The sequence below is a fragment of the Cherax quadricarinatus genome, chromosome 16, assembly GCF_038502225.1.
Source record: "Cherax quadricarinatus isolate ZL_2023a chromosome 16, ASM3850222v1, whole genome shotgun sequence".
NCBI classification, from domain to species: Eukaryota; Metazoa; Arthropoda; class Malacostraca; order Decapoda; family Parastacidae; genus Cherax; species Cherax quadricarinatus.
Window position 1 is genome coordinate 38,449,872 of NC_091307.1, and position 26,784 is coordinate 38,476,655.

General features: G+C 48.0%; 1 protein-coding gene across 1 annotated transcript in view; it reads left to right on the top strand.

Annotated features, from left to right (window-relative positions):
• The window catches only part of LOC128688959 (uncharacterized protein DDB_G0284459), a 141,334-nt gene that overhangs the window by 73,700 nt on the left and 40,850 nt on the right, over positions 1-26,784 (top strand). The window contains exons 5-8 of the mRNA XM_070085658.1: positions 2,338-2,423; positions 3,887-3,971; positions 8,785-8,934; positions 9,143-9,322. Coding sequence (XP_069941759.1) covers positions 2,338-2,423; positions 3,887-3,971; positions 8,785-8,934; positions 9,143-9,322 — 501 coding nt within the window. The remainder of the gene's footprint in view (positions 1-2,337; positions 2,424-3,886; positions 3,972-8,784; positions 8,935-9,142; positions 9,323-26,784) is intronic.

Consider the following 26,784-nt stretch of genomic DNA (forward strand, 5'->3'; position numbering starts at 1 on the left):
CTGAACCAGACTGTCATAATTATTGCACTTAGCAGCTCTGCACCACCTCTTAAATGCAACTTTTTTCTCACGAGCAAACTCTACACCAGATTGATCTTGTCATCGTTGTAACATACGAAATGCACGTTGATAACTTACAGGTAACAAGTTACAGTGGACCCCCGGTTTGTGTTATTAATCCGTTCCTGAGAGCTCATCGTAAACAAAAATTGTCGAAAAGCGAATCAATTTTCCCCATAAGAAATAATGGAAATCATATTAAACTGTGCAAGACACCCAAAAGTATGAAAAAAAAAAATTTACCACATGAAATATTAAGTTTAATGCACACAAACTGAAGAAGACATGCACAGTTTGTAGTACTCTACTAACAATAGAATACATGACACGTACCTTTAATGAAGATCTGGTGATGATTGATGGGATGGGAGGAGGGGAGAGTGTTGAAGTTGTTAATGTTTAAAAGGGAAATCCCCTTCCATTAGGATTTGAGGTAGCAAGTCCTTTTCTAGGGTTACTTCCCTTCTTCTTTTAATGCCACTAGGACCAGCTTGAGTCACTGGACGTCTGTTGCACAACATGTCTGTCCATAGAGGCCGGTACCTCGCATTCCTTTATGACTTTCCTAAAGTGATTCACAACATTGTCAGTGTACAGGTTGCCAACACGGCTTGCAGTAGCTGTGTGAGGGTGATTTTCATCAAAAAAGGTTTGCACTTCAAGCCACTTTGCACACATTTCCTTAATCTTTGAAGTAGGCAACTTTTTCAATTTCTCTATCCCCTCCTCCGAAGCAGTTTCCTCAGGTCTGGCCTCTTGCTGTTGAAGGTGATCTAGCAGCTCATCAGTGGTTAGTTTGTCATTGTCCTCCTCCACCTACTCTTCCACATCCTCCCCACTAACCTCCAAGCCCAAGGACTTCCCCAATGCCACAATGGATTCCTCATCTGGCATAGGATTCCCAGGGTTAGCCTCAAATCCTTCAAAATCCCTTTTGTCTACACATACTGGCCACAGTTTTTTCCAAGCAGAGTTCAGGGTCCTCTTAGTCACTCCCTCCCAAACCTTACCTTTAAGGTTTACACAATTAAGGATATTAAAGTGATCCTTCCAAAACTTAGAGTCAATGGAGTGTCTGTGGTCACTTCAAAGCACCTTTCAAACAGCTTTTGTGTACAGTTTCTTGAAGTTGGAAATGACCTGCTGGTCCATGGGCTGCAGGAGAGGAGTGGTATTAGGAGGCAAAAACTTGACCTTAATGAAGCTCATGTCCCCGGAAAGTCGCTCTGCCAAGTCTGTAGGATGACCAGGGGCATTGTCTAATACCAGGAGGCACTTAAGGTCTAATTTCTTTTCAATTAGGTAATTTTTCACATCGGAGGCAATTGCATGGTTTAACCAGTCAGAAAAAGCCCCTAGTGACCCATGCCTTACTGTATGCCCTCCACAGCACACACAAATTAGCCTTGAGGATATTCTTTTGCCTGAATGCTCTGGGAGTTAGTGATACACCAATAAAGGCTTCACTTTGCAATCACCACTAGCATTGGCACACATCAGAAGAGTAAGCCTGTCTTTTATAGGCTTATGTCCTGGGAGTGCCTTTTCCTCCTGAGTAATGTAGGTCCTGCTTGGCAATTTTTTCCAAAACAGGCCTGTTTCATTGCAATTAAACACTTGTTCAGGTTTCAAGCCTTCACTGTCTATGTAATCCTTGAATTCCTTCACATATTTTTCAGCTGCTTTTTGGTCCGAACTGGCAGCCTCACCATGCCTAATCACACTATGTATGCCACTACGATTCTTAAATCTTTTAAACCAACCTTTGATGGCCTAAATTCACTCGCATCACCACTAGTTGCAGTTAATTTCTTTACCAAATCGTCATGCAACTGCCTAGCCTTTTCACAAAGGCTAGGCATCTCTCCCCATCTCTCTTTCTGGCCCTTGTTGGGTAATGCCTCTCCTTCCTTCCACTTGTTCATTCTGTCCTCTTCCATCTAATAATGCCCAAATCACCTCAACAGTCCCTTCTTGTCTCTGTATTATATTTATGGTAACCCCCACCCCTCCCCCTCAGAATTCTTATTGATTGATGTCTCTTGATGTACTCTAGTCAATTTCAATATATATATTTTTTTGACATTCTGGCTGTCTCCCACCAAAGTGGGGCAACCTACACACAAAAAAAATCACCAACATTCACACTATCACACTGTGTTGCCAGACACGCAAGTATGGCAGTTTAGATGTTCCTCCAAACAACAAATATCCTAAACCCCTCAGTATTGGACATCCAAAATAACAAGATAATTTTATATTTTTTTTATTTTTCAGGGCCTCCATTCCAGAGCCTCCAGTTAGTACAGAATTTGTGGAGCGTTCTAAAACTTCAAACTTGAAAGAGCCATCTGTTTTGTCGGGTATGTATTCCTGCGATATGTTCTGCATTCTTCTCCTCAGGGCTGTGGTCTGCCTCTAGGGTCACTTAATACTCGGCAAGAAAGAGAGTGAGAAAGCTTCTTGAACTTTTTAACAAAATCTCTTGCTTTTAGCTCTGAAATGACAGTTAATGTTCAAGAAGGTTTTATCCCTTATTTAATCACTTTCAGTCTGATCTTGCTGAAAAACATTTTCAACAGTTTTAAGACTTAAAGATTTTGAATTTTTAACAGTTTGTCTGCAGCAAAAAGTGCCATGTGGAAACTAGTAACATTTGGTTACTTAGAATGCCAAAATAACTAGGCATGGTACTAACAAACCCACATGAAGAAAATAAAATATCTGAGTATTGTATATTTCAGCCTAAATTTGAGGGCTTCTTGAGCAGTGTTAGTCCAAAATATACAATACTCATATTTAAATTTTTTTCTTACTTGGGTTGAGTCACAAATTGTGCCTTTTTATTCTTTACTTGGGTTAAGTTATGCCACTGACAAGTGTTTTGTGTTTTTAACACTTTTGGTTCTGGATATCTAGTAATATTTCTCAGGTGATTTGCTGCAGGTAGACATTTCATGGGGCTAGTGTCCCTCATATGCTGCAGTTATCTATGGTCTTTTTGACTTGTTGCAGATGTGTTGCAGTGGCTCTCTGCTGTTGATATTTCACCGTGGGCTGCCGTGCAGGTGTAGGTACGAATCGCCAACAGAGAACTACATTTATTCTTCCAGTGGCTTGTGCAGCATAATTAGCTGCTCACTGCTATAGTTATCATTAGGGGTTAAGATCTTTGATCTTTTATGGGGGTACTTAGGACTGGTGAGAATCCAGCTTGATTCCATGCCTCTTCAATGGCATAACCCAGTAACAGTGACATCAAGCATCAGGGCAACCATGATAGTGATTGATGTAATGTGGGGTAATGTGCTGCTGAACCTAGACCCCCACCTCCCATTCCTACCCATTTCTTCCTTTTATTATGTCAGTGTTCAGGTCCTTGGGGTCGCCACCGTGTGTTCCTCACTGGCCGGGTAAGTTCAGGTAAGTTCTTCCTTAGTCTGATAGAATGAATGCCAGTTTTTTCATATTGGGAAATAGGAGTTGATCTTTCAAAATGACCATGTACTATCAGCATTATCTTATAGTTAGCCTGATTTTTAGACAAGGATGTTGCAGTTAGGTACTTTTCATGTTTAGTTTTTAAACAATTATCAATATTGTACTAATTGGTCTCTTGAGCATACCATATACTGTATGTGGAGATTGTCTTACTAAAAAAAGTAAATATATTTTATATAATCCTTTTCTGCTTCAGTTGTATGAATGTGTGCCATATGTATGAGTAATAGGTATAGACCAGTGGTGAAAGAAAAAATGCTTCTTTAGACTAATGTTACTTTAGAATGAATGAGAAAAACAGACTTATGGATCTATCTGTTCACAGGAACAAGCGAGGATGGACGCAGAAGTGAAAGTTTGGACAGCAGGAGGAGCAAGTCCCGGCCGCTAGAAGTGCCTCACCGGGAAAAGTAAGATTTTTGATCATTGCAGTATGATTTGTCACTAACATACCACATAAGACATGTAATTACATTTGAGCTTGTGTTGGGTGAACTGAAGCTCTTGGACAGTTCACTTTTGATCAATTAAATTATTGCTATGGTATTTACATTTGACCTATATACAGGTGTCCCTCAACATTCGCGAGGGTTAGGGGATCAAGAGCCTCGCGAATGTTGAAAAACCGTGAATGTTTGGTGCCCCAATATATTGTAGGGAAATACAATACTGCTTAACTTGTTGAACCATGAACAATCATAAAATACATGAAAATGTCGTAAGTTGTACTAAATATATACATGTTATGCTTTAATAACATGTATGTTATTAAATACCACAGACTCCACCACTGCCTCCACCACTTCCTCAACCAATGTGAGTCCCTACTACCCTCCCTCCGACCCCCGCAACTGGCAGCCAGCCCTCCCACCACTCAGTGTAGTGAGTGTTTTGTTTGTTCATTATTTGCTATTAAACTACAGTATAAATAATTTAAACACATTCATGACTGCATATTGGAATGGCTATTTGAACAGGTATTGGACGGTGACATCATGTGTTTACTCTTGAACACAGCAAAGAATCAAACATTTCTGCTACTGCTAATAATAACAATAGTAATAATAATAATAATAATAATAATAATAATACGATATAATTGAAGAAGGAAATTGTACAAAAATACGAGGGAGTGGTTGACACATCGTCAGTGTGACTTTGTTTATGCTGGAGTGAACATTAGTCTCCCTGCTCTTCCAAACATTTCACAATAATTCAGCGGTAGAGGCAGTGGTAGAGGCAGTGATAGAGGCAGTGATAGAGGCAGTGGTATTTACTAACATATACGTATGTTATAAATAATAATAGTACATGTTAATATTAATAACATTTATAATAATAATAATAAATGTTATTCATTATGTACTATTATTATTTATAACATATATGTTAGTAAATCTAGGTAGTAGGTTGGTAGACAGCAACCGCCCAGGGAGGTACTACCGTCCTGCCAAGTGAATGTAAAACTGAAGCCTGTAACTGTTTTACACGATGGTAGGATTGCTGGTGTCTTTTTTTTTTCTGTCTCATACACATGCAAGATTTCAGGTATGTCTTGCTACTTCTACTTACACTTAGGTCACACTACACATACATGTACAAGCATATATATTCACACCCCTTTGGGTTTTCTTCTATTTTCTTTCTAGTTCTTGTTCTTGTTTATTTCCTCTTACCTCCATAGGGAAGTGGAACAGAATTCTTCCTCCGTAAGCCATGCGTGTTGTAAGAGGCGACTAAAATGCCGGGAGCAAGGGGCTAGTAACCTCTTCTCCTGTATATATTACTAAATGCAAAAGGAGAAACTTTCGTTTTTCCTTTTGGGCCACCCCGCCTCGGTGGGATACAGCCGGTGTGTTGAAAGAAAGAAGAATGTTAGTAAATATCACTGCCTCTATCGCTGCCTCTACCACTGCCTCTACCACTGCCTCTACCACTGCCTCTACCACTGCCTCTACCACTGCCTCTACCACTGCCTCTACCACTGCCTCTACCACTGCCTCAACCACTCCAGTCACACTCAATCTACAAGCACCAAACAATGAATTATTGTGAAATGTTTGGAAGAGCAGGGAGACTAATGTTCACTCCAGCATAAACAAAGCCACACTGACGATGTGTCAACCACTCCCTCGTATTTTTGTACAATTTCCTTCTTCAATTATATCGTATTATTATTATTATTATTATTATTATTATTTTTATTTTATTATCACACTGGCCGATTCCCACCAAGGCAGGGTGGCCCGAAAAAGAAAAACTTTCGCCATCATTCACTCCATCACTGTCTTGCCAGAAGGGTGCTTTACACTACAGTTTTTAAACTGCAACATTAACACCCCTCCTTCAGAGTGCAGGCACTGTACTTCCCATCTCCAGGACTGAAGTCCGGCCTGCCGGTTTCCCTGAACCCCTTCATAAATGTTACTTTGCTCACACTCCAACAGCACGTCAAGTATTAAAAACCATTTGTCTCCATTCACTCCTATCAAACACGCTCACGCATGCCTGCTGGAAGTCCAAGCCCCTCGCACACAAAACCTCCTTTACCCCCTCCCTCCAACCTTTCCTAGGTCGACCCCTACCCCGCCTTCCTTCCACTACAGACTGATACACTCTTGAAGTTATTCTGTTTCGCTCCATTCTCTCCACATGTCCGAACCACCTCAACAACCCTTCCTCAGCCCTCTGGACAACAGTTTTGGTAATCCCGCACCTCCTCCTAACTTCCAAACTACGAATTCTCTGCATTATATTCACACCACACATTGCTCTCAGACATGACATCTCCACTGCCTCCAGCCTTCTCCTTGCTGCAACATTCATCACCCATGCTTCACACCCATATAAGAGCGTTGGTAAAACTATACTCTCATACATTCCCCTCTTTGCCTCCAAGGACAAAGTTCTTTGTCTCCACAGACTCCTAAGTGCACCACTCACCCTTTTCCCCTCATCAATTCTATGATTCACCTCGTCTGTCATAGACCCATCTGCTGACAAGTTCACTCCCAAATATCTGAATACATTCACTTCCTCCATACTCTTTCCCTCCAATCTGATATCCAATCTTTCATCACCTAATCTTTTTGTTATCCTCATAACCTTACTCTTTCCTGTATTCACTTTCAATTTTCTTCTTTTGCACACCCTACCAAATTCATCCACCAATTATTATTATTATTATTATTGTTGTTATTTTTTTTTTCAACAATTTTTTTTCAATAATTATTATTATTATTATTATTATTATTACTATTGTTATTAGCAGTAGCAGAAATGTTTGATTCTTTGCTGCGTTCGAGAGTAAACACATGATGTCACCGTCCAATACCTGTCCAAATAGCCATTCCAATATGCAGGCGTGAATGTGTTTACATTATTTATACTGTAGTTTAATAGCAAATAATGAACAAACAAAACACTCTCCACACTGAGTGGTGGGAGGGCTGGCTGCCAGTTGTGGGGGTCGGAGGGAGGGTAGTAGGGACTCGCAGGTGGCGGGAAACTTGAATATGATTTGGCGGCTGGGAATTTGGTGGCTGGGAATTTGGCGGTTGGGAATTCGCGAATGTGTGAAGCCCGCGAAAGCTGAAAACGTGAATGTTGAGGGAGACCTGTACAGTGCTGGTCACGGCATTATGCTGGGTGAGCACCCTTGCATAATGCAGTGATGAAAATCAGAGGCCTACCATACAAGGGGTCTTCTCGTCAGTGCATTATGCCAGGTAGCAGCCGTTAGCATGATGTCATGGCCTGCCTCCACAGTCCACAGTGACTCCTCAGTGCTCACGTGGCTTCCATGGTGAGAGGAAGTGTTGCACTTTTATCTCTCATCCGCTCCATCTTTTGTCCAGTGTTCCTTTTGGTTTTGGGGCTATACATTTTTGATTATAGGTAAAAGGAAGTCTTTAACACATGAAACTATAGCTCAACTCATAGGGCTTCACAAAGCTAGGCACCAGATGAAAGAAATAGTGGAGAATGTTGGTGTATGTGAGCGTTCAATGAGGAACTGGTTGCAGCGTTTTAAGGCTGGTGGCGGTGTCGAGTTACTGTCTGTCAAACCTTTGTCTGACCCCTCAAAAAAGGCATCTGTTTGCACCTTAACTGTGTTAAAGAAGCAATTAGAGAGTACACCTAATATCACTGCTAGAGAATTGAAAGAAAAGAACCTGTATCTTCTCTCAGGGGTGTCTGTAAGAACTGTTAACAGACATGTGACAGAACTGGGCTACAGTAGTCACCGCCAGGTTAAGAAACCGATCCTCTCCAAGCCACAAAAGACACATAGGCTGGATTATGTAAAGAAATATCTTCACTGGAATCCTCAACAGTGGCCTGAAGTACTTTTGAGTGGTGAAGCAACCATCACCATCACCTGTAACTGTGGGGGATGTATACCAGCCCAGAGGTAGTGACCCGCTAGACCCACACTACGTCCGTGGGACCACCAAACACCCAGACTCGCTCATGGTTTGGGGGTGTTTCAATGCCCAGAGTGTTGGTGAACTTATTGTGCTTCCCAAAAACCAGTATAATTACCTGGAGTTAGTGTGACAATTTACCCGAGGCGTTTGACAAGTGTGGGGCTACGGTTTTTATGCAGGACGGTGCACTGTGTCATACCGCCAAATCCATGATTCATTGGCTTAAGGACTGTGAAGTGAGGTTCTTTAATGACTGGCCAGGCAATTCCCCAGACGTAAGCCCTATTGAGAAACTCTGGTCAGTATTGAAATGAAGTTTACTGGGCAAGGTTATCAGTTCCATCCCATGGCTGGAGCCTGCTCTGTATGAGGCATAGAATAATATACCTCCACAAACCCTCAAGAATTTGTGTGAGTCTTCCTACACAGCTGAGGCACGTGATTAAGCGTAAAGGACGCAGCATCAAGTATTAAATCCTCAGTAAGTGTGCAGATACATATATTATAATCTTTTATGATATGTGCTTGTGTTTTGGTACGTGTGTGGGGAAGGGGTGGCATAATGCCGTGACTAGCACTGTAGAGTAGATTTCTGCTGTCATTAGATATCCCCGGTGGAGTACCCATAAGAGATTACCCAATTTGTTTTCTTTGAACTTTTAGATTTTATTTTGTTCCTAATTTGAATGCCTTGTCTAATAGATTAGTTGAAAATTACAAATGTAATTAAAATTACTTACTTTTAAACTTTTGTGAGTTAAGCAGTTTAAAGTTTTTATTTTATCCTGTTTAGAACACGAAGCCGTAAGAAGCAACGACATGGACGTTCGGAAAGTCGGTCTCCAAGTAGCCGACGAGATAAAAAGAAACGCAAGAGGTCAAGGTCAAGGTCTCGTAGACACAAGAAACGTCGCTCACGATCAAAGTCCCCCAAAACTCACAGGTGAGTATAATATTCAGTTTTAAACATTGAAGGCATTGCTGTATTTTATATAAAATTTGGAAGTGCGAGAAAATATTAATTTAGCTGAATTATTCCAAAATCTATATTAAATGGGTCTGTAGTCTTGCTTGAAGTTTTATAAGTAGGTAAAAAAAAAATGCTTGTACCTGATATTAGTTAAAATATAGTAAAATTTAATCTCGAATAGCCGATCATCTCATAAAAAGAAGCGCCGCAAGCACAGTACTCGACATGACAGAGAAAGAGTGGAGAAGAGAAGTAAGAAGTCTCGGAGACGTAGTGTTTCATCTTCCTCGTCAGATTCATCTGGTCCTTCTTCCTCAAGTTCCAGTTCTACTTCACCATCAGATAATGAAGTTCAAGTAATGTAAGTGCTTGTATTTTTATCTTTTGGTTAACCTCTTCTGAAAATTTGAAAAAAAAAATTATATTGAAAAAATTACCCCCCCCCCCCCCCCCCCCCCCAAAAAAAAAAAAAAAAAAAAAAAAAAATTGTAATTCAGGAAGGATAAATATAAACTCGTCTGAAACCTTTCACAATTTACATTAAAATAGGAGTTTCTCCTTTTTCTCATATTTGACTTCCACAAAATTGTTTTTATACCACATCAGCTTTCTCTTTATTAGGAAAATATAATAGTGTTCCGTTGTTTAACACAATACGTAGTTACATTCCTGAAAATGCCGTTTTAATTAAAATTGTGCCAGATAAACTGAGGAACTTGTGGGAATAATAGGGTTACATTCTTGGGAGCCCCAGAAAAGCCAAACCACTTTTTTTTTAGACCTCCAGATCTTACACAAATAAGTGAATATGTAATTGTAGTTCATTGTTGTGATGAATTATGTTGTTTTTACTGCTTAGATTAAAAATGCAACAGAAATAATAATAGTATTTCTTACCTTAAATTGTGGGTGCTGGTGTTAGTGGATGATTGTGGAGAGTTATGCTGTGGCCCTGCTAGGCTGAGGTGGATGGTAGAGGTACTGGTACTGAAGTAGATGGTTGTGCTGGAGTGTGTATAAATTCTGTTCATTATACAACTGATGGTAAGGCATCATCTGCTGTAAATACCGTTTCAGGGTCCTCTGCAGTGAAAAAGTCTAACTTTAAGTCAGTAAATCAGTCAAGTCAGTCAGTCTGTCGTGGGGGATTCCAAGGAGATATAGGTGAAAGAATACACATATAGGATATTCTAAGGAGGCATATAATTGGAGAGTCTTGAAAGAAAAAACCCATGCCTGCCTGTCGAGTCTATGCCTAGGGTGGAAATGAGGAGGAGGCCTGTGGCTAACTGCTCACATGAGCATGACCCATGATGTCATAGCTAGCCAGGGAGCCTATCTATAACACAGCTGGGATTATCTACATATACCACACAAGTAATCAGTGACACACTACTGACAAGTCAGCCAAGTCAGTAATACAATCAGTCAATAAGTCAGTCATCACACACACACATATTTACCTCGTTTTTATGTGCACAGAGTGACGCTTTATTACGGCCACGTGCTATCTCTTGTCTAATATCTCTATTTTCTTTGTTAATTCTTAAACTTAACATTTTCTTGCCACTTTCAGCAACACTTGTATGCCTACTGGGTGCCATGATTGATTGGGAGATTTAAGATATGGCAATTAAAAGATAAACTCCTAGTAGAGGAGGGTATGTACTATTACATATGTATGAACTGAAAACTGGGGCAAGGGTGGCGGAGGGTGGTGGTAGGTCTCCCCCGTTGACTCAGTGGCCTAACCCACAGCCAAGCAGTGTGTATCCCGTGGGCAACGGGCTCAAAAATTTTTCCCCTCCTGCAAACTGAACCGTGTTAAGTTAATTTTTTGAAGTGTTATACAAATATATGCCTCAGTTCTTCAGTAGTGCTATAACCAAAACGTGCCAAACAAAACAGTGTTAAACAACGGTCTACTGTAGTTCAGAGGGCCATTTGAATTTTTTCAGTGCACATCTGATAAGGCTGTAATAGCATGGATGATGGTAAATATTAACATCTTGTATTACCCTAATGTTGGTGAGAGATGGCCATTGTGGGGAGGGAGGGATGTATGGTTAGGAAATTAATAAAGCCTTAGAATCAAATGGATTTGGCTGTTAACCCTTTCAGGGTCGGCAGGCCCTCTCCTAAACTTGTTCTCAGGGTCGGAAATTTTTTGGAAAAAACAAAATAATTTTTTTCTTATGAAATGATAGAGAAGCTTTTCCCGATCATAATGACACCAAAAGTATGAAATTTGATGGAAAACTTAAGGAATTATGCTCTCGCTAAGTTAGCGGTCTCGACGATGTTTACGCATCGGCGATTTCGCCCACTTTGAGGCCAATTTGGCCCGTTCCAATGTACCAGTTGACAAAAATCATACCTGTTTCACTAGAACTCCATTTTATCTATCGAATGAGTACATTTACCGATTTCAACTAACCAATAACGCGGTCAGAAATTGGCACTTTTGCCAATTTCACACAAATTTCAAAAGATGCCAATTTCCAAATAGGGTCCAGAATAAACAAGACAGACATTCCTGGCACTAAAATAACATTTCCTCTGTTCATTACTCACGTCCCCAGGCCTCTTTTACGTTTCTTTCGCTTTCCACTTTGAATTTTTATTCTCGCAAAAAATAGAAGATTTATGTTATGCAGACTACTGCATTCGTGTAGAAATGGTATAAATAATATCAGCACACTTGTGAAAGAATATTAGACTCGCCAGTTGATGTGTATTGGACGCGTGGCATGATTTGTTTGCCCTTGAACTTTGGCAAAAATCGAACATTTCTGCTACTTTGAGCTCAATTTCAAGGTACTTTTCATTGTGAAACCAATCAAAATCATCTCAATTTCCATAATATGTCTTCCATTCTATAAAATGAGACCAGGAAAACTAGAATACAACCATAAATAGCATACGAAAATACACTGCAGAGTCACTGTTTTAAATAAACAGTCAGTTTTTTTTTCTCATGCACTGTGTGCTGCAGGATTTTTTTTTATACTGCGCACACTGACCACATAGACCCATTCTTTCATGTGTAGGCCTACCAGCTATCTCTCGCTAGATTTGAAGGCACTAGAATTTACGCGTATTAGTACGGCACTAACCCTGGCGTACAAGCCGTACTAGTACGGCACCAACCCTGAAAGGGTTAAGAGTGAAAGGTGTAAGAGATTGGGTGGGGAGGTGCAAGTACTGGAAAGATGGAGAGTTGTTTTGAGTTGTTAAATGCTGCTAAGAGAAGGGCTATGATTTAATGCATTGAGAAGGGAGGAATAAGATTTGATAGGAATAGGGAAGAGCCAGCGGCAAGTATGTGGGGGGGGGGGGGAATGTAAGTGCATGAGGCAGTGGGTAGGGCAAAAGCAGTTAAAACAGTTAGGGTAGATGGGATCAAGACAAGTTGTAGAAAGCTGGTGAGAATAGTTTTGAAGGAGGTGGTTTATTTTTCATGAGAGTGAAGCCTAGGTTGAGGTGTGTAGAAGAGAAGGTACTTTTGTATTAAAAGTTGGATGTGTGTTGTCACTGGTTATTTAATGCTAGTACTCGTATATGCATTGATGAGGGTGTAAGCGAATGCAAATGTTTGCAAGAGTTGTAAGCTTAACCCTTAAACTGTCCACATGTAGATATACGTGCACGTGCCCAACGCTCCGAACGTATATCTGTTTTATTTTTCATTCCTTCAAATTTGGCGCGATAGGTCTGAGCTGTCTAGACATGAGAGAATGGGTCTACACACTCAGTGTGTGTGTGTGTGTGTGTGTGTGTGTGTGTGTGTGTGTGTGTGTGTGTGTGTGCAGTATGAAAAAAAAATCGATGATGCCGGGGTACCACATGGTAGGACCAGTTAGTTTCAGCTCCATCTTGGGTCAGCATCATGGCAAACCCTCGTGATTCACTCACGCTTCATCATAATAGCACTCTACTATTCTTGGACAGTGAAACAGAATGTGAGTTTAGTGGATTTGACAGTGATGTGGCCACTGATGATCAAGGAATTAGTGAAACTATTGATGACAACCCAGATGACCCTCAGCCCATCATCTCTGGGGTGGGCAGTGTGGCCATATCAGACCCTCTGCCCAGCACTTCTGGGGTGGACAGTGTGGCCATACCAGACCCTCAGCCCAGCACCTCTGGGGTTGCTAGTGTTACTACCCAGAGCCATCTCCGCAAGAGTAAATTATTTTCCAAGCATTATGGTGCTGACGATAGTCGAAGTGATATAAGTGATGATTCGTCGAGTGAGAGTGATTATCATTTTTCTCCAGTGAAATGTACTTTTAGGCATCGTAACCTACGTTCAGGCAGTGTGCCATATGTAGTTGGTGGCAAGGGTCGTGGAGGTCACGATCCAAAACCGCAGCCACTGATAGTGATAGTGATCATGAAGGAGAGTATGCTGGGATGGAGGAAAAGGGAGGTGGCATTGTGCCTGGACCTCGTGGCATGGTGAGTGGGCAGACAAAGGACTGCCTGGCACCCTCTCAGCCATGTGCTGCCTCCACTCCTGTCCCCCCTCCTGCTCCCCCACTCCCTACTGCACCATTGGACCACGAATGGAACTGGACAGCAAGTACAACATTCGTGCCACATCCTTTCAGTTTTGATGCCAGTGGAAGTGGCATCATGCCACACTGTCCCATCACAAACGAGTCTACAGAGTTAGACTATTTTCAACTATACTTTTATGAGCCGATAATGAACCTGATTGTTACCCAGACCAACGTGTACTACCAGTATACAATGGACCACATAGATGTTTCAGAATCTTCACAGCTGTGCAGGTGGAAAGATACAACTGTGGCTGAAATGTATTTATTCCTTGGGACTCTCATGCTTATGCCACACACACACAAGAACAATATAGCAAACTACTGGTCCACAGACCACTCCAGTCTTCCGTGACCTTCCCTGCAACAGATTCACTCTTGCTACGAATGTTGCACTTTGCAGACAGGAATACGGCAAACCGAAATGACGTCCTATACAAAATCCGGGAATTGTTTATATATCTGAAGCACAAATTCGGTGCCTACTTTTATCCATTCAAGAACATTGTTGTTGATGAGTCCTTGATGCTGTTTAAGGGATAACTGTCATTCAAACAATATATACCAAGCAAACGTAATCACTTTGGTATAAAACTCTTTGTGTGACTGAGACTGGTATTGTGTTGGATGTCATTATCTACACAGGTAAAAAGACACTCGACAATACCAAGCTCATGTTGGGCATTTCTGGTGATGTTTGCAAGATGACGAAGCCATACCTTAACAAGGGTCATGATTTTTTACAAGGTGATAATGACCACACTTATTTTATGACTCATGATTACCTTGGTAAAGTTTTTAGCCACCTCGCTAATGAGAGGAACGAATTTCTTAGTTGATGACTTTTTCCCATGCAGCCGTGCCGAAGATGCCATGTTCCCCACATTGTTCACAGACAACTGGTATACAAGCCCTGTGCTTGCTGATTTCCTAATTGTGAACAATGCTGATATATATGGAACAGTGAGAAGAAGCAGAAAACACATGCCAAAGTTCACTGGAGCAAGTCTAGTGGAATAGTTTCATGCCAATGACATGAGGGCACTGACGTGGCATGACAAACGGGACGTGACATTGCTGTCAACCGTCCACACAAACTAGATGGTACAAACAGGCAGACTGAGCAGGTTCAACAGTGAACCTATTGTAAAACTAGCTGCTGTCATAGACTGTATGAACAATATGCGACTAGTCGACAAGTGTGACATGATGATAGGGTATGTTGACTGTGTGTGTATGAGGCTATATATATATTGGCAACACTTCTGCAAGCGGCAGCGCTCCACGTTGCCGCCAGGTGATCTCCAAGTACCAACTTTGCGGCCTCATATCTCGGTAAGTACTGACCCTAAAAAAAAAAAATTTTATACTATAACACTTAGAATAAATGTGCTCTTTTTTATCAATAAAAAAAAAATTTTATTTTTCAAAATATTTTAAATAATAGTTTTATGCATTTACTATGAAGAAAATGGTAAAATCATTGGTATTGCCACCTGTACTTGCCCACCTTGTTGTTTAAACACCTGCCCTCTTCAGGCAATTAACCCTTTGACTGTTTCAGCCATATATATACGTCTTAAGAGCCCGTGTTTCGGACGTATATATACTCAATAATTCTAGCGGCTTTAAATCAAGCAGGAGATAGCTGGTACGCCCACATGTGAGAGAATAGGTCTGTGTGGTCAGTGTGCACTGTATAAAGAAAAAATCCTGCAGCACGCAGTGCTTAATGAGAGAAAAAAAAACTCAGACCGTGTTTTTGGATTAAAAACGCCGAATTTGAGGTGTATTTTCGTATAGTATTCGTGGTCGTATTCTCATTTGATAGAATGGAAAACATATTACAGAAATAGAGATGACTTTGATTAGTTTAACAATGAAAGCGACCTTGAAATTAATCTCAAAGTAGCGGAAATGTTCGATATTTACCAATGTTCAAGAGTAGGCAAATCACACCACACGTCTAGTACACATCAACTAGGGAGTCTAATATTCTTTCACTAGTGCACTGATATTATTTATACCATTTTTACAATAATGCAGTAGTCTGCATAACAGTAAATCTTCTATTTTTTGTGTGAATAAAAAATCAAAATAGAAAGCAAGAGTAATATGTATAAGAGGGGCTTGGAGACGTGGCTAATGAACAGAATTTGTTATTTTAGTGCCAAGAATGTCTACATTGTTTATTCTGGACCCTATTTTGAAATTGGCATCTTTTTTAATTTGCATGAAATTTTCCAAATTTCCAATTTCTGACCACTTTATTGGGTAGTTGAAGTCCGTAAATCTGCTGTTTCTTGTACAGTGGACCCTCGCATAGCGCTATTAATCCGTTCCTGAGAGCTCAATGTTATGCGAAATTATCGTTAGGCGAATTAATTTTCCACGTAAGAAATAATGGAAATCAAATTAATCCGTGCATGACACCCAAAAGTATGAAAAAAAAAATATACCACATGAAATATTAATTTTAATACACACAAACTGAAGAAGACATGCACAGTTACATGACACTTACCTTTATTGAAGATCTGGTGATGACTGATGGGATGGGAGGAGGGGAGAGTGTGGATGGTCTTAGTGTTTAGAAGGGGAATCTCCTTCCATTAGGACTTGAGGTGTCAAATCCTTTTCCGGGGTTACTTCCTTTCTTCTTTTAATGCCACTAGGACCAGCTTGAGAGTCACTGGACCTCTGTCGCACAATATATCTGTCCAGAGAGGCCTGTACCTCTCATTCCTTTATGACTTTCCTAAAGTTTCACGACATTGTCAGTGTAATAGTCACCAGCACGGCTTGCAATAGCTGTGTGAGGGTGATTTTCATCCATAAAGGTTTGCACTTTAAGCCACATTGCACACATATCCTTAATCTTTGAAGTAGGCAACTTCCTCAATTTCTCTCCCCCCTCTTCTGGAGCAGTTTCCTCAGGTCTGGCCTCTTGCTGTTGAAAATGATCTAGCAGCTCATCAGTGGTTAGTTCTTCACTGTCCTCCTCCACCAACTCTTCCACATCCTCCCCACTAACCTCAACAATATGAGCAATAGTTCCAGGCATTTTTTCCTGTTCACCTGGGTGTTAGTTGACTGTTGTGGGTCGCATCCTGGGGGACAAGATTAAGGACCACAATGGAAATAAGTTAGACAGTCCTCGATGATGCACCGACTTTCTTGGGATATCCTGGGGGGCAAACCCTCCGGGGTTAATCGTTTCTCGGTAATTGTTTCACGTTAAGCCACACCAACAACACTCTCTCCACATCTTCGAGTAATACAGCTGACTGTGGTGCAGCAGCAGCTGACCATGGTGCAGCAGCAGCTGACCATGGTGCAGCAGCAGCTGACCATGGTGCAGCAGCAGCTGACCATGGTGCAGCAGCAGCTGACCATGGTGCAGCAGCAGCTGACCATGGTGCAGCAGCAGCTGACCATGGTGCAGCAGCAGCTGACCATGGTGCAGCAGCAGCTGACCATGGTGCAGCAACAGCTGACCATGGTGCAGCAACAGCTGACCATGGTGCAGCAACAGCTGACCATGGTGCAGCAACAGCTGACCATGGTGCAGCAACAGCTGACCATGGTGCAGCAACAGCTGACCATGGTGCAGCAACAGCTGACCATGGTGCAGCAACAGCTGACCATGGTGCAGCAACAGCTGACCATGGTGCAGCAACAGCTGACCATGGTGCAGCAACAGCTGACCATGGTGCAGCAACAGCTGACCATGGTGCAGCAACAGCTGACCATGGTGCAGCAACAGCTGACCATGGTGCAGCAACAGCTGACCATGGTGCAGCAGCAGCTGACCATGGTGCAGCAGCAGCTGTGGTGCAGCAACAGCTGACCATGGTGCAGCAACAGCTGTGGTGCAGCAACAGCTGACCATGGTGCAGCAGCAGCTGTGGTGCAGCAACAGCTGACCATGGTGCAGCAGCAGCTGTGGTGCAGCAACAGCTGACCATGGTGCAGCAACAGCTGACCATGGTGCAGCAACAGCTGACCATGGTGCAGCAACAGCTGACCATGGTGCAGCAGCAGCTGACCATGGTGCAGCAACAGCTGACCATGGTGCAGCAGCAGCTGACCATGGTGCAGCAGCAGCTGTGGTGCAGCAACAGCTGACCATGGTGCAGCAGCAGCTGTGGTGCAGCAACAGCTGACCATGGTGCAGCAGCAGCTGTGGTGCAGCAACAGCTGACCATGGTGCAGCAACAGCTGACCATGGTGCAGCAACAGCTGACCATGGTGCAGCAACAGCTGACCATGGTGCAGCAGCAGCTGACCATGGTGCAGCAGCAGCTGTGGTGCAGCAACAGCTGACCATGGTGCAGCAGCAGCTGTGGTGCAGCAACAGCTGACCATGGTGCAGCAGCAGCTGTGGTGCAGCAACAGCTGACCATGGTGCAGCAGCAGCTGTGGTGCAGCAACAGCTGACCATGGTGCAGCAGCAGCTGTGGTGCAGCAACAGCTGGCCATGGTGCAGCAGCAGCTGTGCAGCAACAGCTGACCATGGTGCAGCAGCAGCTGTGCAGCAGCAGCTGACCATGGTGCAGCAACAGCTGACCATGGTGCAGCAGCAGCTGACCATGGTGCAGCAACAGCTGACCATGGTGCAGCAGCAGCTGACCATGGTGCAGCAGCAGCTGTGGTGCAGCAACAGCTGACCATGGTGCAGCAACAGCTGACCATGGTGCAGCAACAGCTGTGGTGCAGCAACAGCTGACCATGGTGCAGCAGCAGCTGTGGTGCAGCAACAGCTGACCATGGTGCAGCAACAGCTGACCATGGTGCAGCAACAGCTGACCATGGTGCAGCAGCAGCTGTGGTGCAGCAACAGCTGACCATGGTGCAGCAGCAGCTGTGGTGCAGCAACAGCTGACCATGGTGAAGCAGCAGCTGTGGTGCAGCAACAGCTGACCATGGTGCAGCAGCAGTTGTGCAGCAACAGCTGACCATGGTGCAGCAGCAGCTGTGCAGCAGCAGCTGACCATGGTGCAGCAACAGCTGACCATGGTGCAGCAGCAGCTGTGGTGCAGCAACAGCTGACCATGGTGCAGCAGCAGCTGTGGTGCAGCAACAGCTGACCATGGTGCAGCAGCAGCTGTGGTGCAGCAACAGCTGACCATGGTGCAGCAGCAGCTGTGGTGCAGCAACAGCTGACCATGGTGCAGCAGCAGCTGTGGTGCAGCAACAGCTGACCATGGTGCAGCAGCAGCTGTGGTGCAGCAACAGCTGACCATGGTGCAGCAGCAGCTGTGGTGCAGCAACAGCTGACCATGGTGCAGCAGCAGCTGTGGTGCAGCAACAGCTGACCATGGTGCAGCAGCAGCTGTGGTGCAGCAACAGCTGACCATGGTGCAGCAGCAGCTGTGGTGCAGCAACAGCTGACCATGGTGCAGCAGCAGCTGTGGTGCAGCAACAGCTGACCATGGTGCAGCAGCAGCTGTGGTGCAGCAACAGCTGACCATGGTGCAGCAGCAGCTGTGGTGCAGCAACAGCTGACCATGGTGCAGCAGCAGCTGTGGTGCAGCAACAGCTGACCATGGTGCAGCAGCAGCTGTGGTGCAGCAACAGCTGACCATGGTGCAGCAGCAGCTGTGGTGCAGCAACAGCTGACCATGGTGCAGCAGCAGCTGTGGTGCAGCAACAGCTGACCATGGTGCAGCAGCAGCTGTGGTGCAGCAACAGCTGACCATGGTGCAGCAGCAGCTGTGGTGCAGCAACAGCTGACCATGGTGCAGCAGCAGCTGTGGTGCAGCAACAGCTGACCATGGTGCAGCAGCAGCTGTGGTGCAGCAACAGCTGACCATGGTGCAGCAGCAGCTGTGGTGCAGCAACAGCTGACCATGGTGCAGCAGCAGCTGTGGTGCAGCAACAGCTGACCATGGTGCAGCAGCAGCTGTGGTGCAGCAACAGCTGACCATGGTGCAGCAGCAGCTGTGGTGCAGCAACAGCTGACCATGGTGCAGCAGCAGCTGTGGTGCAGCAACAGCTGACCATGGTGCAGCAGCAGCTGTGGTGCAGCAACAGCTGACCATGGTGCAGCAGCAGCTGTGGTGCAGCAACAGCTGACCATGGTGCAGCAGCAGCTGTGGTGCAGCAACAGCTGACCATGGTGCAGCAGCAGCTGTGGTGCAGCAACAGCTGACCATGGTGCAGCAGCAGCTGTGGTGCAGCAACAGCTGACCATGGTGCAGCAGCAGCTGTGGTGCAGCAACAGCTGACCATGGTGCAGCAGCAGCTGTGGTGCAGCAACAGCTGACCATGGTGCAGCAGCAGCTGTGGTGCAGCAACAGCTGACCATGGTGCAGCAGCAGCTGTGGTGCAGCAACAGCTGACCATGGTGCAGCAGCAGCTGTGGTGCAGCAACAGCTGACCATGGTGCAGCAGCAGCTGTGGTGCAGCAACAGCTGACCATGGTGCAGCAGCAGCTGTGGTGCAGCAACAGCTGACCATGGTGCAGCAGCAGCTGTGGTGCAGCAACAGCTGACCATGGTGCAGCAGCAGCTGTGGTGCAGCAACAGCTGACCATGGTGCAGCAGCAGCTGTGGTGCAGCAACAGCTGACCATGGTGCAGCAGCAGCTGTGGTGCAGCAACAGCTGACCATGGTGCAGCAGCAGCTGTGGTGCAGCAACAGCTGACCATGGTGCAGCAGCAGCTGTGGTGCAGCAACAGCTGACCATGGTGCAGCAGCAGCTGTGGTGCAGCAACAGCTGACCATGGTGCAGCAGCAGCTGTGGTGCAGCAACAGCTGACCATGGTGCAGCAGCAGCTGTGGTGCAGCAACAGCTGACCATGGTGCAGCAGCAGCTGTGGTGCAGCAACAGCTGACCATGGTGCAGCAGCAGCTGTGGTGCAGCAACAGCTGACCATGGTGCAGCAGCAGCTGTGGTGCAGCAACAGCTGACCATGGTGCAGCAGCAGCTGTGGTGCAGCAACAGCTGACCATGGTGCAGCAGCAGCTGTGGTGCAGCAACAGCTGACCATGGTGCAGCAGCAGCTGTGGTGCAGCAACAGCTGACCATGGTGCAGCAGCAGCTGTGGTGCAGCAACAGCTGACCATGGTGCAGCAGCAGCTGTGGTGCAGCAACAGCTGACCATGGTGCAGCAGCAGCTGTGGTGCAGCAACAGCTGACCATGGTGCAGCAGCAGCTGTGGTGCAGCAACAGCTGACCATGGTGCAGCAGCAGCTGTGGTGCAGCAACAGCTGACCATGGTGCAGCAGCAGCTGTGGTGCAGCAACAGCTGACCATGGTGCAGCAGCAGCTGTGGTGCAGCAACAGCTGACCATGGTGCAGCAGCAGCTGTGGTGCAGCAACAGCTGACCATGGTGCAGCAGCAGCTGTGGTGCAGCAACAGCTGACCATGGTGCAGCAGCAGCTGTGGTGCAGCAACAGCTGACCATGGTGCAGCAGCAGCTGTGGTGCAGCAACAGCTGACCATGGTGCAGCAGCAGCTGTGGTGCAGCAACAGCTGACCATGGTGCAGCAGCAGCTGTGGTGCAGCAACAGCTGACCATGGTGCAGCAGCAGCTGTGGTGCAGCAACAGCTGACCATGGTGCAGCAGCAGCTGTGGTGCAGCAACAGCTGACCATGGTGCAGCAGCAGCTGTGGTGCAGCAACAGCTGACCATGGTGCAGCAGCAGCTGTGGTGCAGCAACAGCTGACCATGGTGCAGCAGCAGCTGTGGTGCAGCAACAGCTGACCATGGTGCAGCAGCAGCTGTGGTGCAGCAACAGCTGACCATGGTGCAGCAGCAGCTGTGGTGCAGCAACAGCTGACCATGGTGCAGCAGCAGCTGTGGTGCAGCAACAGCTGACCATGGTGCAGCAGCAGCTGTGGTGCAGCAACAGCTGACCATGGTGCAGCAGCAGCTGTGGTGCAGCAACAGCTGACCATGGTGCAGCAGCAGCTGTGGTGCAGCAACAGCTGACCATGGTGCAGCAGCAGCTGTGGTGCAGCAACAGCTGACCATGGTGCAGCAGCAGCTGTGGTGCAGCAACAGCTGACCATGGTGCAGCAGCAGCTGTGGTGCAGCAACAGCTGACCATGGTGCAGCAGCAGCTGTGGTGCAGCAACAGCTGACCATGGTGCAGCAGCAGCTGTGGTGCAGCAACAGCTGACCATGGTGCAGCAGCAGCTGTGGTGCAGCAACAGCTGACCATGGTGCAGCAGCAGCTGTGGTGCAGCAACAGCTGACCATGGTGCAGCAGCAGCTGTGGTGCAGCAACAGCTGACCATGGTGCAGCAGCAGCTGTGGTGCAGCAACAGCTGACCATGGTGCAGCAGCAGCTGTGGTGCAGCAACAGCTGACCATGGTGCAGCAGCAGCTGTGGTGCAGCAACAGCTGACCATGGTGCAGCAGCAGCTGTGGTGCAGCAACAGCTGACCATGGTGCAGCAGCAGCTGTGGTGCAGCAACAGCTGACCATGGTGCAGCAGCAGCTGTGGTGCAGCAACAGCTGACCATGGTGCAGCAGCAGCTGTGGTGCAGCAACAGCTGACCATGGTGCAGCAGCAGCTGTGGTGCAGCAACAGCTGACCATGGTGCAGCAGCAGCTGTGGTGCAGCAACAGCTGACCATGGTGCAGCAGCAGCTGTGGTGCAGCAACAGCTGACCATGGTGCAGCAGCAGCTGTGGTGCAGCAACAGCTGACCATGGTGCAGCAGCAGCTGTGGTGCAGCAACAGCTGACCATGGTGCAGCAGCAGCTGTGGTGCAGCAACAGCTGACCATGGTGCAGCAGCAGCTGTGGTGCAGCAACAGCTGACCATGGTGCAGCAGCAGCTGTGGTGCAGCAACAGCTGACCATGGTGCAGCAGCAGCTGTGGTGCAGCAACAGCTGACCATGGTGCAGCAGCAGCTGTGGTGCAGCAACAGCTGACCATGTGCAGCAACAGCTGCATGGTGCAGCAGCAGCTGTGGTGCAGCAACAGCTGACCATGGTGCAGCAGCAGCTGTGGTGCAGCAACAGCTGACCATGGTGCAGCAGCAGCTGTGGTGCAGCAACAGCTGACCATGGTGCAGCAGCAGCTGTGGTGCAGCAACAGCTGACCATGGTGCAGCAGCAGCTGTGGTGCAGCAACAGCTGACCATGGTGCAGCAGCAGCTGTGGTGCAGCAACAGCTGACCATGGTGCAGCAGCAGCTGTGGTGCAGCAACAGCTGACCATGGTGCAGCAGCAGCTGTGGTGCAGCAACAGCTGACCATGGTGCAGCAGCAGCTGTGGTGCAGCAACAGCTGACCATGGTGCAGCAGCAGCTGTGGTGCAGCAACAGCTGACCATGGTGCAGCAGCAGCTGTGGTGCAGCAACAGCTGACCATGGTGCAGCAGCAGCTGTGGTGCAGCAACAGCTGACCATGGTGCAGCAGCAGCTGTGGTGCAGCAACAGCTGACCATGGTGCAGCAGCAGCTGTGGTGCAGCAACAGCTGACCATGGTGCAGCAGCAGCTGTGGTGCAGCAACAGCTGACCATGGTGCAGCAGCAGCTGTGGTGCAGCAACAGCTGACCATGGTGCAGCAGCAGCTGTGGTGCAGCAACAGCTGACCATGGTGCAGCAGCAGCTGTGGTGCAGCAACAGCTGACCATGGTGCAGCAGCAGCTGTGGTGCAGCAACAGCTGACCATGGTGCAGCAGCAGCTGTGGTGCAGCAACAGCTGACCATGGTGCAGCAGCAGCTGTGGTGCAGCAACAGCTGACCATGGTGCAGCAGCAGCTGTGGTGCAGCAACAGCTGACCATGGTGCAGCAGCAGCTGTGGTGCAGCAACAGCTGACCATGGTGCAGCAGCAGCTGTGGTGCAGCAACAGCTGACCATGGTGCAGCAGCAGCTGTGGTGCAGCAACAGCTGACCATGGTGCAGCAGCAGCTGTGGTGCAGCAACAGCTGACCATGGTGCAGCAGCAGCTGTGGTGCAGCAACAGCTGACCATGGTGCAGCAGCAGCTGTGGTGCAGCAACAGCTGACCATGGTGCAGCAGCAGCTGTGGTGCAGCAACAGCTGACCATGGTGCAGCAGCAGCTGTGGTGCAGCAACAGCTGACCATGGTGCAGCAGCAGCTGTGGTGCAGCAACAGCTGACCATGGTGCAGCAGCAGCTGTGGTGCAGCAACAGCTGACCATGGTGCAGCAGCAGCTGTGGTGCAGCAACAGCTGACCATGGTGCAGCAGCAGCTGTGGTGCAGCAACAGCTGACCATGGTGCAGCAGCAGCTGTGGTGCAGCAACAGCTGACCATGGTGCAGCAGCAGCTGTGGTGCAGCAACAGCTGACCATGGTGCAGCAGCAGCTGTGGTGCAGCAACAGCTGACCATGGTGCAGCAGCAGCTGTGGTGCAGCAACAGCTGACCATGGTGCAGCAGCAGCTGTGGTGCAGCAACAGCTGACCATGGTGCAGCAGCAGCTGTGGTGCAGCAACAGCTGACCATGGTGCAGCAGCAGCTGTGGTGCAGCAACAGCTGACCATGGTGCAGCAGCAGCTGTGGTGCAGCAACAGCTGACCATGGTGCAGCAGCAGCTGTGGTGCAGCAACAGCTGACCATGGTGCAGCAGCAGCTGTGGTGCAGCAACAGCTGACCATGGTGCAGCAGCAGCTGTGGTGCAGCAACAGCTGACCATGGTGCAGCAGCAGCTGTGGTGCAGCAACAGCTGACCATGGTGCAGCAGCAGCTGTGGTGCAGCAACAGCTGACCATGGTGCAGCAGCAGCTGTGGTGCAGCAACAGCTGACCATGGTGCAGCAGCAGCTGTGGTGCAGCAACAGCTGACCATGGTGCAGCAGCAGCTGTGGTGCAGCAACAGCTGACCATGGTGCAGCAGCAGCTGTGGTGCAGCAACAGCTGACCATGGTGCAGCAGCAGCTGTGGTGCAGCAACAGCTGACCATGGTGCAGCAGCAGCTGTGGTGCAGCAACAGCTGACCATGGTGCAGCAGCAGCTGTGGTGCAGCAACAGCTGACCATGGTGCAGCAGCAGCTGTGGTGCAGCAACAGCTGACCATGGTGCAGCAGCAGCTGTGGTGCAGCAACAGCTGACCATGGTGCAGCAGCAGCTGTGGTGCAGCAACAGCTGACCATGGTGCAGCAGCAGCTGTGGTGCAGCAACAGCTGACCATGGTGCAGCAGCAGCTGTGGTGCAGCAACAGCTGACCATGGTGCAGCAGCAGCTGTGGTGCAGCAACAGCTGACCATGGTGCAGCAGCAGCTGTGGTGCAGCAACAGCTGACCATGGTGCAGCAGCAGCTGTGGTGCAGCAACAGCTGACCATGGTGCAGCAGCAGCTGTGGTGCAGCAACAGCTGACCATGGTGCAGCAGCAGCTGTGGTGCAGCAACAGCTGACCATGGTGCAGCAGCAGCTGTGGTGCAGCAACAGCTGACCATGGTGCAGCAGCAGCTGTGGTGCAGCAACAGCTGACCATGGTGCAGCAGCAGCTGTGGTGCAGCAACAGCTGACCATGGTGCAGCAGCAGCTGTGGTGCAGCAACAGCTGACCATGGTGCAGCAGCAGCTGTGGTGCAGCAACAGCTGACCATGGTGCAGCAGCAGCTGTGGTGCAGCAACAGCTGACCATGGTGCAGCAGCAGCTGTGGTGCAGCAACAGCTGACCATGGTGCAGCAGCAGCTGTGGTGCAGCAACAGCTGACCATGGTGCAGCAGCAGCTGTGGTGCAGCAACAGCTGACCATGGTGCAGCAGCAGCTGTGGTGCAGCAACAGCTGACCATGGTGCAGCAGCAGCTGTGGTGCAGCAACAGCTGACCATGGTGCAGCAGCAGCTGTGGTGCAGCAACAGCTGACCATGGTGCAGCAGCAGCTGTGGTGCAGCAACAGCTGACCATGGTGCAGCAGCAGCTGTGGTGCAGCAACAGCTGACCATGGTGCAGCAGCAGCTGTGGTGCAGCAACAGCTGACCATGGTGCAGCAGCAGCTGTGGTGCAGCAACAGCTGACCATGGTGCAGCAGCAGCTGTGGTGCAGCAACAGCTGACCAGCTGTGGTGCAACAGCTGCATGGTGCAGCTGTGGTGCAGCAACAGCTGACCATGGTGCAGCTGTGGTGCAGCAACAGCTGACCATGGTGCAGCTGTGGTGCAGCAACAGCTGACCATGGTGCAGCTGTGGTGCAGCAACAGCTGACCATGGTGCAGCTGTGGTGCAGCAACAGCTGACCATGGTGCAGCTGTGGTGCAGCAACAGCTGACCATGGTGCAGCTGTGGTGCAGCAACAGCTGACCATGGTGCAGCTGTGGTGCAGCAACAGCTGACCATGGTGCAGCTGTGGTGCAGCAACAGCTGACCATGGTGCAGCTGTGGTGCAGCAACAGCTGACCATGGTGCAGCTGTGGTGCAGCAACAGCTGACCATGGTGCAGCTGTGGTGCAGCAACAGCTGACCATGGTGCAGCTGTGGTGCAGCAACAGCTGACCATGGTGCAGCTGTGGTGCAGCAACAGCTGACCATGGTGCAGCTGTGGTGCAGCAACAGCTGACCATGGTGCAGCTGTGGTGCAGCAACAGCTGACCATGGTGCAGCTGTGGTGCAGCAACAGCTGACCATGGTGCAGCTGTGGTGCAGCAACAGCTGACCATGGTGCAGCTGTGGTGCAGCAACAGCTGACCATGGTGCAGCTGTGGTGCAGCAACAGCTGACCATGGTGCAGCTGTGGTGCAGCAACAGCTGACCATGGTGCAGCTGTGGTGCAGCAACAGCTGACCATGGTGCAGCTGTGGTGCAGCAACAGCTGACCATGGTGCAGCTGTGGTGCAGCAACAGCTGACCATGGTGCAGCTGTGGTGCAGCAACAGCTGACCATGGTGCAGCTGTGGTGCAGCAACAGCTGACCATGGTGCAGCTGTGGTGCAGCAACAGCTGACCATGGTGCAGCTGTGGTGCAGCAACAGCTGACCATGGTGCAGCTGTGGTGCAGCAACAGCTGACCATGGTGCAGCTGTGGTGCAGCAACAGCTGACCATGGTGCAGCTGTGGTGCAGCAACAGCTGACCATGGTGCAGCTGTGGTGCAGCAACAGCTGACCATGGTGCAGCTGTGGTGCAGCAACAGCTGACCATGGTGCAGCTGTGGTGCAGCAACAGCTGACCATGGTGCAGCTGTGGTGCAGCAACAGCTGACCATGGTGCAGCTGTGGTGCAGCAACAGCTGACCATGGTGCAGCTGTGGTGCAGCAACAGCTGACCATGGTGCAGCTGTGGTGCAGCAACAGCTGACCATGGTGCAGCTGTGGTGCAGCAACAGCTGACCAT